Source organism: Dunckerocampus dactyliophorus, chromosome 7 (genome assembly GCF_027744805.1).
Source record: "Dunckerocampus dactyliophorus isolate RoL2022-P2 chromosome 7, RoL_Ddac_1.1, whole genome shotgun sequence".
Classification (NCBI taxonomy): domain Eukaryota; kingdom Metazoa; phylum Chordata; class Actinopteri; order Syngnathiformes; family Syngnathidae; genus Dunckerocampus; species Dunckerocampus dactyliophorus.
This window is the reverse complement of record NC_072825.1, coordinates 147,411-160,498: the sequence shown is the minus strand read 5'-3', so window position 1 is coordinate 160,498 and position 13,088 is coordinate 147,411. Positions and strand designations below refer to the sequence as shown.

Below are 13,088 nucleotides of genomic sequence, written 5' to 3'. Positions count from 1 at the left end.
TGAGGAGCAACCTGGCGGCGCCGGATGGACCTAATCATAATGTCCCAGAGGTGTTCTATTGCGTTTAGGTCAGGTGAACGTGGTATGGTATCAATTCCTTCATCCTCCAGGAACTACCTGCATACACTAGCCACATGAGGTCGGGCATTGTCGTGGACCAGGAGGAAACCAGGTCCCACTGCACCAGCGTAGGTTCTGACAATGGGTCCAAGGATTTCATCCCGATACCTAATAGCAGTCAGGGTGCCATTATCTAACCTGTAGAGGTCTGTGCGTCCTTCCAGGGATATGCCTCCCCAGACCATCACTGACCCACCACCAAACCGGTCATGCTGAATGATGTTGCAGGCAGCATAACGTTCTCCACGGCATCTCCAGACCCTTTCACGTCAATCGCATATGCTCAGGTTGAACTTGCTCTCATCAGTGAAGAGCACAGGGCACCAGTGGTGTACTTGCCAATTCTGGTGAGTCTATGGCAAATGCCAATCGAGCTCTACGGTGCTGGGCAGTGAGCACAGGGCCCACTACAGGACATCGGGCCCTCAGGCCACCCTCATGGAGCCTGTTTCTGATTGTTTGGTCAGAAACATTCACACCAGTGGCCTGCTGGAGGTCATTTTGTAGGGCTCTGGCAGTGATCATCCTGTTCCTCCTTGCACAAAGGAGCAGATATCAATCCTGCTAAGGGTTGAAGGGCCTTCTACGGCCCTGTCCAGCTCTCCTGGAGTAACTACCGCTCTCCTGGAATCTCCTCCATGCGTCCAGGTACCGCAGTGATGCTCTGGTCCAGATCTGGGAGGAGATCCCCCAGGACACCATCTGTAGTCTCATTAGGAGCATGCCCCGACATTGTCAGGCATGTGTACAAGCACGTGGGGGCCACACAAACTACTGAGAATCATTTTGAGTTGCTACAATGACATTTTAGCATAATGGACCAGTGTGCTGCATCATTTTTTCACTTTCATTTTTGGGGTGTCTTTGATTTCCCCCCTCTCTAGGGTGATCATTTTCAGTTCTATCAAATTATGTAGCATCATTTTGTTACTAATACATCATCTACTTATTATTAGGAAAGGTATTGAAGATCATTTTCCCCCCGTTTAGATCTGATGTGTTTTCAAAGGGTTCCTGTAATTTTTTTGAGCAGTGTATATGTGAATTATGCATGATAAAAATAATCTACTTCTTCACATACCACAGTAATACAAATCTATATGAACAGGATTCATTTAACAGGATTAGAGATGTTAAACTTTACCTTGGCAGCTGCTGATTAATGACACATCAGCGTACACCGGTAACACTTCTGAAGGCTAGCAGTACTGCAGATGAAACATGTCAAGGTAAAGAACAACATCTCTAATCATATTGTCTGTTGACAATATGAAGCCTTCACATATATGAAGTTAGAAGCGAACATTACTGAGCTTAGTAATACACACCTGTTCATCATGAACTTTGAAAATGGCTGCCAAGACATCAGCTGTCTTGTTGGTTTTAGAAGCCTTTTGTCTGAACATTGTCATCAGACGGAGGAGTGCATGTCGAGCCCAGCATAGAAGGAATTCGGCAGATTTTTATTGATTATCCGCTGAAATTCAGCATATACCTGCAATAAGCTCCTCACACTTGGCCTGTCACCCCCCCACTGTAACTGGGTGTTTAACTTTCTAACAGGCAGGCCCCAGTCAGTCAGAGTCCACAATTGCACATCCAGGAGTTTGAAGTCCAGGCCCACAAGGCTGGCAAACAGTTTTTACCCACAGGCCATCAGGCTTCTCAACGAAGCACTCACACACGCAACACACTCACACACTCATAGCACTTTATTTATTTATTTATTTATTTGTATTAATGTCCCTTCTGTTGTCACTTAATTTATTGGTATTTATGTTCTTATTCTTTTTCTTGTGTTTTCTTTCTTTTCTTGGAAGAATGAACAGAATAAGAATTTCATTGCATAGTACAACTGCCTGTTTTACTATGCATATGACAATAAAACTCTTGAATCTTGATAAAAACAAAAACATGTTTATCAAAATTCCAGTACTAATAACATAAAATGTTCCGATTTGGATTCCCTCAGATGGTAACTGAAGTGCAGGCCAAAGCAAAGCTCAAGGAGCAGTGCAAGTGAAGACAGTGACACTGTTGCACCTGTTTGTGGAGGTTTGTGGCTCAGAGCACAGACAGTGTCCTGCCCAGTCAGCCCTGGTGAAGAGCTGGGGCACTATACAGGGAAAGTAACTGTGGTTAAGTGGTGCGACAAAGTGTAGGTCATTGTTTTAAAGATCAACATTAAGTTTGACATCTTTTGTATGCTTTTATTCAAAGTTGACTTCAAACACATTGTTTACTGTCCTGGCCACGTAACCAAGACAGGGATGAATGATGATTCCTAATTTTCCTCATATATTATGCCTTTGTTCTTGAACATAAGATTTTTATGGTCTCGACTTATATCTCAAATTATTCATATTGATACTTTAATATGATGTTCCTACTTTAGTGTTATAGCGCTTCAAAAATATTTTTATAGTCTAGTCCAGGGGTCACCAACGTTTTTCCTTGTGAGAGCTACTCATTTTTGTAACATTTATTTTCAGAGCTTATTTTTAACCCAAACAAAGTGAATATACTTGTATTACCAGAACATGAACAAAATGCTGGTGTCCACAACTCACATGTTGTATTTCACAATGCATTTCTTTCTACTGTTCTTTCATTATTAACTGAAAACCTGAATGAAAAGCAGGCTTGCGAGCACCTTATGCAGTCGAGGGGGGTCCGCGGGCACCACGTTGGTGACCCCTGGTCTAGTCCTTCTACAGTTGATATAAAGTCGTAAAAATTATAATTTAATCACTCAGCCTGACCAGCCGCACTACATGCTTTTCCAATTATTTTCCAAATTTATAATGATAAACTTTTGTAGTTTTACTTAAAGTACTTTCAATAGTACTGTTACCAGAATCAATTTTAGATATTTATACGTATTTATACTTACATTTACCCCCAAAAGTCTTCAGGACGGTTTGCCCACATTCACCTGCACAGACAGAAATACAGCATGTGCAATTATTTTAAGGGTTGTGAGAATGTGACCAACTTAATGCTATTGTGCTGCTCTGTGGGCTGTGGAGTGGCACGTGTGCCGTCTTGCTAGCGCATTAGCATGTCCGCCATGGTCCTAACGCACTAACTGTGGACTGCACTTACTTAAATGTCTTCGAAATATGTTATATAAATGCGAAATATAAAGAAGACAACAAGACATTTCCAACGGCATAAAGTCGACTATAGCAAGGCTATGCTCTCAGTAATAAGAAAGGTTAGCTAACACTGGCTCAGGTAGCAGGAGTAAGCTAATCAAACCACTCGGTAAATCAAACGCTGCTTTTGAAATATCGCTGAGAGAAAAGCGACGTGCTTCTGACATTCATAACGACACTTGACACTGCTCGGAAAGTGTGTGCATTTCGAAGATGTTACCTGATTCAATCAAGGATGGCGGTTCGCCTTGACGGCGTCTGATTGTGGAGCACACAATGCGCATGCGTGGAGATTGAACCCATAAGAGTGAAGGGAAGAGTCTGTCCAGAACTGACGGAGCAGCGAGGACAGTGATGGCCAAATGAAGCTTCCTGAAACCTTGAATCTTTCCATCCAACTGGTCCACGTAAAGGTTCATTTCTCGAGGCTTTCTTGTGCACACAACACACCCTGCTGGTCAAAACCTTTATTAACTTTTAAACTATTTATGATGGTTTATTGGCTGCCTTGTAGCAGGTCTAATCGCTGCCAAATATAGAAATTTAAAAAATCATCTAATCTGTTGTTGATTATCGTGTGGGTAGTGACCACCATATGATGTCATCTTTGGGCATATTACAGGGATTAGCCTGGTACATTCAAAGAAAAAACATACATAAATTCCTTTGCACTCTTTAATGAAATTAATGAAAATGAGTCATATTATGTTTTAAGACATTACTTTTACAGTGCATAAATATATACACATCGTTCTAATAATAAAAAACCCTATCTTTAAAGTGTCCTGATATTGGCAATGAATCATGTAATCTTAATAAAATAGTGGTAAAAATGTTGTATGCAATTGTTAATTCTGATTTTTGTCCAGATGGATGGTTGAAAATATTAAGTAATTGTAAATTAAAAATAATACTAAAGTAAAAACTATAATTTATGTTTAATTAAAATTGTATGTAATTAATAATTAAAATAATTTGAAGTCCAAAAAATTAGATATGCATTAAAAAAATTAAAAATGTAATTAGGTATCAAGTTTAAAAAAAATGTATTATGTTACATTCCATGTCCTCGCTTGGTTCCTGCCTTCTCCTTGTTTTCCCTCTCTCTTCAGACCCCACACTCCCAGCGGGAGGCGGAGCTGCTGGACACCTGACTCCAATTGACACCGACCTACTTAGGCCCTGTGCTGCCAGCTGTGAGGCGTCGGATTATTGAACCTGCTGCTACACCAAACGCCCGAGCTTTGTTCTCGCCGATTACTTTTTGCCTCCAGCAGCTACCTGCCTCAGCCAGGGTAAATTGTGTCTTTGTTTCTCATGGTACGTTTTTCACCATCGCTTTTTGTTCAAGTTTCGTCCATTAAAGACTCTGGCAAAAACCTGCGCCTCTCCTCGCCTCTGCATCTGGGGTCCAAACAAACACACGCCACACCGTAACAGTATTATACGGCAATCTTTTTTTTATTATTAATTTGAGCATTCGGGTTTACACTAGTAGTAGTCATTTAGTTAGATGCAAGGGACTTTGTTCACTATTTACACCCCCAAATGTTTTTAAAAATGTATTTATATATTTTTGCAGTAGTTTTTGTATATGAAACTATTATTATTATTATTATTAAATTATTGAAAATGACCTACAGTAGTTTAGGGTTTTTTTGCACATTATTTTGCACCAAAACCATACACAAGGCAAGGCACATTTAAACAACCCCATCAAAGTTTCTATTATTATTATTATTAGCAGTAGTAGTACTTTTTGTATACGATCCCCCCACCCCAAACAATACAATCATTTTAGTGCCAACCCCCAAAGGGTATTTATTTATCGAAATATTTTTGCAGTATTATTTGCCTGATGAAACTATCATTATTATAAACATGGAATGATTGAAAAGACCTCCTTTTTGGACGACACATTTTAGTGCACAAGCCAATTCTTTTGATAAATAATAATTTAAATCAATAAATGATGATTTGATTTGACTGAGTATCACTAATGATGTATGAAGACACATTTAGTGATGTCCAGAAGCACAAAGAGTAGAAGATATGGTAGGCATTTGGTTGCTTTATTTTGGAAGGCTTTGGCATCCTTGTCAACGTGGGCCAGCCACTCTTCTGCACTCATGCATCCTGTAGGCGCACATGTAGAATATACCTGCAAAACAAGAACACGCCTTTACCTGGCTGTTTTTGCGAGACACTTGATTAGGAACGCCAGTGTGGCCACCTGCAAAGAAGGTCATGAGCAGCGCCACCCAGCCCAGTATGTAGGACCAGGAGAAGCGCCAGTCACCAAAGCGCTTGCCCAGGAAGTTGACGGTCACGCCGGTGTAGATGGCCATCGCAAGCAGAACAAAGAGAGCTAGCGGGACACAAGGAAGTCACACGTTTGTACCCTCTGTTCTTCTTTCTGCACCCGTGCATGACTCTTTGTGTTGGCTTGTTGTGTGTTTTCCACCCACTCGAAACAAAGAACATGATCCCAGCAGCGAAGGAGCGGTTGAACCTTTCGAAGGCAGAGAAGTGTGCGAAGGACAGGATCCCTGCGATGATGCCGGCGAAGCAGGACATGGCCGACAGGATCATGAAGGCACGCGTGGCGTTCCAGTAGGCTACAAAACACAAACACACAGCAACGCTCATGCATCGTATACTGTATGTACAGTATATATCACGTTCTTACACTGTCCGTTGCTCCATCATATACTGTATGTGTAACGGATGCCAGCCTGTGAGGCTGCGCAAGTGTACATTGGTAAACCTCACTCCCTCTGCCACAAGAGCTGCGCTGAACACGTGGCCGACAGTCCGGGCTTTTAGTCGTGTGGTCAGCGCCCTCGCCTCCCATTCCGAAGGTCATGTGTTCGAGTCCCGGTGCGGGCAGGTGCAAAACAGGGCGGGTTACATATGTACAGTATATACAGTCAAACCTGTCTTAGCGGCCACCTGTATAGAATGGCCACCTGCCTATAGCGGCCACTGAAAAATCCCCAGTGGAAAATGTACGTGTTGTAGACCCTGTGTATAGCGGTCACCTCTCCAACGCAGCCAGCGGCCACCCGTTTTGTATCCCTTGATCAATATCTGACCGCATACAGCGGCCAAAATGCCAACTCAAGCAGAAGCTTCATGTACGAACAAGTTTCGTTTTTTAAGCAATGAAGCTGTCGTGTATAGACTTTAATTACTGAGTCCTACGAGGGAAAGGCTTCTTGAGACGTCATCTGTACTTCTGTGAAGAAGGTGTCGGACGTTTCGCTTCTCATCCGAAGAGCTTCGTCTGCAAACTAACAAGTGCTGGTAGCCTAGGCCATACAGTAAGAGTGGGCGGAATTGGTGTGCTAATTGGTGTGCAAAACCAAGGCACTGGTTTAGATACGTGGATGACACCTTTGTCATAATCAAAAAACAAGAAATTCAGTCTTTCACAGATCACATCAATGCGGTGGACACCAATATCAAATTTACTCGCGAGGACACTAAAGAGAACCAACTAGCCTTCTTAGACTGCAAGGTAATTATAGGAGAGGACAGACAGCTACTTACAGAGGTCTTTAGAAAGGCCACACACACTGACCAATACCTGCTTTTTGAATCAAACCATCCATACATCCATTTTCTATACCGCTTCTTCCTCATTAGGGTCGTGGGGGCATGCTGGAGCCTATCCCAGCTGACTTCGGGCGAAAGGCGGGGTACACCCTGGACTGGTCGCCAGCCAATAGCAGGGCACATAACATAACAACCATGCACACTCACATTCATACCTATGGGCAATTTAGAGTCGCCAATTAACCCCACTTGCATGTTTTTTGGAATGTGGGAGAAAACTCACGCGCACACGGGGAGAACATGCAAACTCCACACAGAAATGCCCAGGGGAGAATCGAACCCAGGTCTTCCCGATCTCCAGGCTGTTACTGTGTTGGCCAACGTGCTAACCACTAGACCACCGTGCTAGACCAACTTAAACCATCCGCTACAACATAAACTAGGGGTTATTAGGACCCTCCAACATAGAGCGGAACAAATACCAACTAGTGCTGAGGGAAGGAAAAAGGAGACACAACATGTCCAGAGAGCACTCTCAACCTGTGGGTACCCGCGGTGGGCTTTTAACAAATGTCAAAAGAAGAGAGTAGGGAAAGAAACCCAAAAGCCCACAGAAGCAAAAAGGAGAGGAGTGGTAGTCCCTTATGTAGCTGGGGTCTCCGAAAAACTCCAGAGGATCTTATGGCAACACAAAATTCCAACCTATTTCAAACCAGTAAATACCCTGAGACAAAAATGAGTGCATCCTAAAGACAAGGCTCCAAACCAAAAACAGAGCAATGTGGTCTATTCCATCCACTGTAAAGATGAGGAATGCAAAGAGCACCACATTGGGGAAACTAAGCAAATGCTCCAAAAAAAGGCTTTATCAACATCGCAGGGACAATTTGAGTGGTCCTCAATCAGCAGTACATCTACACCTTAAAGCAACCAGTCACTCTTTTGAGGACAGCGAGGTAAAGATTTTGGCCAAAGAAAACAGATGGTTTGAAAGAGGAGTAAAGGAAGCTATTTTTGTCTAACAACAGAACCCATCATTGAATCGGAATGGTGGTTTGAGGTTTAATTTGGACCCTGTGTTCAGCAGGTTACTGAGACCAAAACCCACAGCTCTTAGCAGATGAGGTGGAGCCAGGGCCGAGCCAGAACAATAGATGCTAACGAGCCAGTATCAGAGTCATTCATACCCAACTACAGGAAGCTACACTTGCCTTTGATCGGAGGTGCTAATGGAAGGAGAGGATTAGACCACAACTCCTCCCAGTCTTAGTGTCAGGAACCAATAGGAGGAGGGTGTTGGCACACCAATTCCGCCCACTCTTACTGTATTTAAGGCCTAGGCTACCAGCACTTGTTAGTTCGCTGACGAAGCTCTTCGGATGAGGAGCGAAACGTCCGACACCTTCTTCACAGAAGTACAGATGACGTCTCAAGAAGCCTTTCCCTCGTTGGACAACTCCTGTACGACTGAGAGCCTACACAGACGCATTTACTGAGTCCTAGTTCGACATAAAAAAGCCGTCTTCTTACTTTGCAATGCCGCCCTGAAAAGATTCAATGACGGCCAAAACGGTAATCTTTCCACTTTGCAATGCCGTGAATAGATTCTAAAATAGCCAAAACACCTGAATAAAACATCTAAAATATAATAATCAGAGATTAGAAGCCCATTCAATAAGGAAGGAGCGATGGTATTGTTAGTTTACTACGATCTTTGCACCTCCTCCGCACTCAATTGTTCACGTACACACGCATTCATGAGTGATTCACGTGTATCCTGTACATATAACCTCGGGCTCGTTCACTAAAATTTTTATTTCTTGCTTTTAAAATCGTGTTTTAAAAAAAATCAAAGATGGAAATTTGTGACGTTCTGCAGGACAGGAGCGAGCGTCCCCTGTCCTGCGCTCTTATTTGGCGGGCTGTGCCTTCTCCGGGGAGAAAGAGGCAGCCGCTTCATGCCTGGTGGCCGTGCAACTGCGGTCAATTAACATTTGTGGCAGATAAAAGGCCTGCGCCGTCGAATGTGCGGCGCTGGTTCATTGTTGTTATTGATATTACTAGTTTCCTCACCGGAGCTGTTACCTAGATTTACCTACCTGTTGATGTGTCAACAGAGCGTTTTCCCCTATGTCTCTTTTGGTTTTGCTCCAGTGTTCCATGTCAATATGTGGGGCTGCACGGTGGACTAGTGGTTAGCATGTTGGCCAATACAGGAACAGTCTGAAGATGGGCTCCAATGGGGCATTTCTGTGTGGAGTTTGTATGTTCTACCGGTGTGCGCGTGGGTTTTCTCCGGGTACTCCGACCAAAAAACATGCAGGTGAGATTAATTGGCAACTCCAAATTCTCCATAGGTATGAATGTGAGTGTGAATGGTTGTTTGTCTATATGTGCCCTGTGATTGGCTGGTGTCCAGAGTGTACCTGCCGCCCGAAGTCGGCTGGGATAGGCTCCAGCATGCCCCCGCGATCCTAATGAGGATGAAGCGGTATAGAAAATGGATGGATGGATGTGTGCAAATTCAAAATGGCCGCCAACCTGTCTATAGTGGCCACCTGTCTATAGCGGCCACTTTTGCCGTTTCCCTTCAGTGGCCGCTATAGACAGGTTTGACTGTATCACGGTCTTACTGTCCATTGCTACATCATATGCTACATCATATACTTGTATGTACAGTATATATCACGTTCTTACTGTCCATTGCTACATCATATGCTACATCATATACTTGTATGTACAGTATATATCACGTTCTTACTGTCCATTGCTACATCATATGCTACATCATATACCTGTATGTACAGTATATATCACATTCTTACACTGTCCCTTGCTACATCATATGCTACATCATATACTTGTATGTACAGTATATATCACGTTCTTACACTGTCCCTTGCTACATCATATATGTACAGTATATATCACGTTCTTACTGTCCATTGCTACATCATGTATGTACAGTATATATCACGTTCTTACTGTCCATTGCTACATCATATATGTACAGTGTATATCACGTTCTTACACTGTCCCTTGCTACATCGTGGTTCAAACATCGCACCCTCCTGTTGCACTTTTTCAAAAATTCATACGTGATCATAATATCGGCTTCTGCCAACAGATCTGGCCACACTTCAACATGGCAGGTGCGGTAATGCACCTCCTCAAAGCTGGTCTCTAGTCAGCTCTTGCCACCCGCAACCAGAAGAAAAGGCAACACCACCATGCAGACATGCCCGTCGTGTCCTGTGGTGAAGTTTCACGTTGGACGTCAGATATTGAGCTCCGTAGCTACAGCGGTAGTTCCCCCTAACTGTGCCCCCTGTGCTGTGTCATGGTGCGGGGAGCTCGCATAGGAAGTGCTGCTCTAACTCTAATGTTTAGGAACCGTCAATCAGTTACTATTGCGTTGAAGAGACTTTGTTAAAAAAAAAAAAAAACTAAATCACATTGATTTACCATGCCAGATGATTCGTCCTGCCCTAAAAGTATTTTGCACGCCCATTCGTTCCAATTTGATCTTTTACTGGATCTTTTATTGGATTAGGGAGCTGACTCACAGAGGTTTGGTTAAATCACCATAGATGCACTACACTGCTGATGGGGATGTCAAACAAATTCATGTCAAAACATCCCAACTATCCCTTTAAGAGGCGTGGCCTGGGAAGTGACAGTTGCTGAGTCGTAGCGATGTGCAATACCACTGACTTTGTGTCCAGCCCGATACTGAGTAAAATTCATCCACTTATATTACAGAATTTATTTTCTCTTTTTGTTGCTTGATGGAAGCATTACACCTACCCCAAAATTCACAAACATTACAGTCCCGCCATTTTATGTCATACTCCATGAACTAGGATATAGCATACCTGCTAGCCAGCAAATGTACCAATAAACAAATACACATCTGTTACGGATAACTTCTATGATTGGAATTTGTTGCATCGCCTTCTTTCAAAAATGACTTAATCATTTATTTTTTCGTGGTTGACTATGGCCTATTATTAGTCCAAAAATGTGCATATTTAAGCAAGATGTATGTAGTTTTTGCCCAAATTAAGCATTCCAAGCATAAAAATGGCTAAATTAAGTAAAATACAAATATTAAGCCATAAACTTGTGCATGTAGTATTTTACATTGGTCACTAGGTGTCTGTAATGGTGACTCACCACAAGCGAGGGACTGTACTGCATGTCGCTCCACCATGTTTGACTTTTATCTTATTTTCTCTTTTTGTCATTTTAGTGCCAAAGGAGTCATGACAATGAAAAGTGGAAACGTACCCCTGTCTTTCATCAAGCAGGAAGTAGCCAACAAATGGACAAACACATGGCTTTGCTTCTGGTTTTAGGTTGGTGTTCCTAATGTATTGAGGATTATGACAGGTGGAGTACGAGCTCGACTAGCTTGTAGTGCATGTGACACATTGTGTGTTCCTGCTGAAGGGAGCCAAGCTTACCGATGCTGTCGGTCTGCATGTAGCACTTGCCCGACATGCAGTACCTCCACAGTCCCTGGTGGGCGAAGCTGCCTGACAGGCGGTACTGGATCCAGTAGTCGGTTGCTGTGGAGACCACCAGCAAGATGTTCCCCACGATGGCGCAAAACAGCCCCCCTCCCATGAAGCTGTACATCATGAGCAAGCCTTGGACACTTCTGGAGCAAAGACAAAGTAAAGGTCAGTCACGTACGCCGAAAAATCCAAGTTTGGAATCACAGGCTACGGCACTGGTGTCATGGTGTCGTGGCTTTGGGTCCTTAAGGTATCTTACCTTAAATCCTCAGTTTGTCTTCAGGGCGAGCGTGAGCGCGTGAGGGAGCGTCGAAGCCGGCACGGAGCGCAACGTCAAAGAGGAACCCCAAGGCCAAATTCCAAAAAGTTATCCCCTCCACGTTTTCTGTCGATGGAGGCAAAATCCTTTAACACATCCAACAGGGAACACTTGACGGGCCCAACGTCCAGGGGGGTGTGGATGGTGGTGGTGGGGGGTCCTGGGATGACTGGGCCTTCTGGAAGCGTGGATGTGCAAAGGCTTGCAGTACTGCTGCACTCAATGGAAGCTGCTGAGGTGCGGCGTTTTCTTTCAGCGCGTGGAGCACCAGTGGTGTCTAAGCGGGGGCCACGCCAAAGAAAGTAATTACAAATGAAATCATTGACATTGAAATCCATCACATTCACATAACAACAGATGTGGTACTACACGCACTAAACAAGGGGTCAGAGTTGGGACCACACCGAAGAAAAGAATTACACCCACTTCATGAAATACTTAACATGGCGTAAAACAACAGTAGCTGAAAATACATGTGCTATCACATACTGTCAATGACACTAAATACACTTCAGTCATGCAGTAAAAATATCTTTTCCCCACCTAAATGAATGAAATACTTCAAGATACAAATACTTCAATACTTACAAGATTTAATGTTAATAAACACAATATTTTGCTAATTAAAGCACAGGAAACCTGTTTGTGACTTTGTAGATACGGCTTTTGACATTATTAGAGCCCTGTAGACATGAAATAACACCTTTATAGTCTCCTTTACACTCCTATTATTCTTTGTTTACGTCACCGTACGCAGGCCAGGGAATCACTGCAGGGACAAAAGACAGCTACCTCAGGCATTGCAAGCTAGAGAGCTAACTAGTTAGCCTCTCCAATGTACTTATTCTAAGAATGTGTTTCAAACAGAGTGGGGAAGAAGGACAAAGATGCCGAATGCTTACTACTTCCACACTTGATGTTGGACGCAGTAAGCCAGAGAGTTTGAAGAAACTTCTGAAAAACATCCTGAGGCTCATGGAACAAAAAAGTCAAGTGGTGGACCCCAAAAAATGAGCCGAGGGATCCCATTGGCTGTCCGTCAAGACACGGGACCATCCTCAGCCCAAATGTAAGGTTGTTACTGGTGCCGAGTGCAGTCCGATAACCATCAGACGCCATCTGACAGAGAAGAAACATCATCTTCAAAAGCCTGGTCTCCTTCAAGATTTGGAATTAGCAGGAGAGCACCAAACATGGGACATTGAAAGGTGGAAGAAAGTTTTATTCTCCCTTGACGCTCCTGATGGCTTCCAACGTTAATGGCATGGCAAGGAGATCCCACCTGAGATGTTTTCCACCTTCATGATCCTTCAACGGAACAATGGAGCTTCAAGTCACGCAGGGGCATGAAACGGCGGAGGGCTATGTGGAGATGTTGCATGACTGGAGGCCCTGGTCTGTGTGGTGATGACT

At 43.5% G+C, this 13,088-nt stretch overlaps 2 protein-coding genes across 3 annotated transcripts in view; one reads left to right on the top strand and one right to left on the bottom strand.

Moving 5' to 3' along the window:
* xrcc1 (X-ray repair complementing defective repair in Chinese hamster cells 1) overlaps positions 1-13,088 on the top strand; it is a 48,042-nt gene that overhangs the window by 8,454 nt on the left and 26,500 nt on the right. The window contains exon 2 of one of the 2 annotated variants that reach the window (XR_008571961.1): positions 11,089-11,521. The gene's annotated coding sequence lies outside the window, so the exon portion shown is untranslated. Of the gene's footprint in view, positions 1-11,088; positions 11,522-11,543; positions 11,978-13,088 lie in introns of those variants that run through there. The other variant, XR_008571963.1, reaches the window with a different exon arrangement.
* Positions 5,332-11,817, bottom strand: lim2.5 (lens intrinsic membrane protein 2.5). Its single transcript, XM_054781104.1, has 5 exons — positions 11,616-11,817; positions 11,303-11,499; positions 5,747-5,896; positions 5,512-5,646; positions 5,332-5,439 (listed from the first exon to the last, which is right to left on the bottom strand). The coding sequence occupies exons 2-5, from the start codon at positions 11,478-11,480 to the stop codon at positions 5,378-5,380; spliced, it is 525 nt and encodes a 174-aa protein (XP_054637079.1). The 5' UTR covers positions 11,481-11,499; positions 11,616-11,817; the 3' UTR covers positions 5,332-5,377.

Coding starts and splice junctions, on each gene's coding strand:
- lim2.5 (XM_054781104.1), bottom strand. CDS start 11,480: ATGATGTACAGCTTCATGGGAGGGGGGCTGTTTTGCGCCATCGTGGGG. Junction 5,897..11,302: donor CATGCAGACCGACAGCATCG/GTAAGCTTGGCT, acceptor TGTGTTTTGTAG/CCTACTGGAACGCCACGCGT. Junction 5,647..5,746: donor GATCATGTTCTTTGTTTCGA/GTGGGTGGAAAA, acceptor GTGTCCCGCTAG/CTCTCTTTGTTCTGCTTGCG.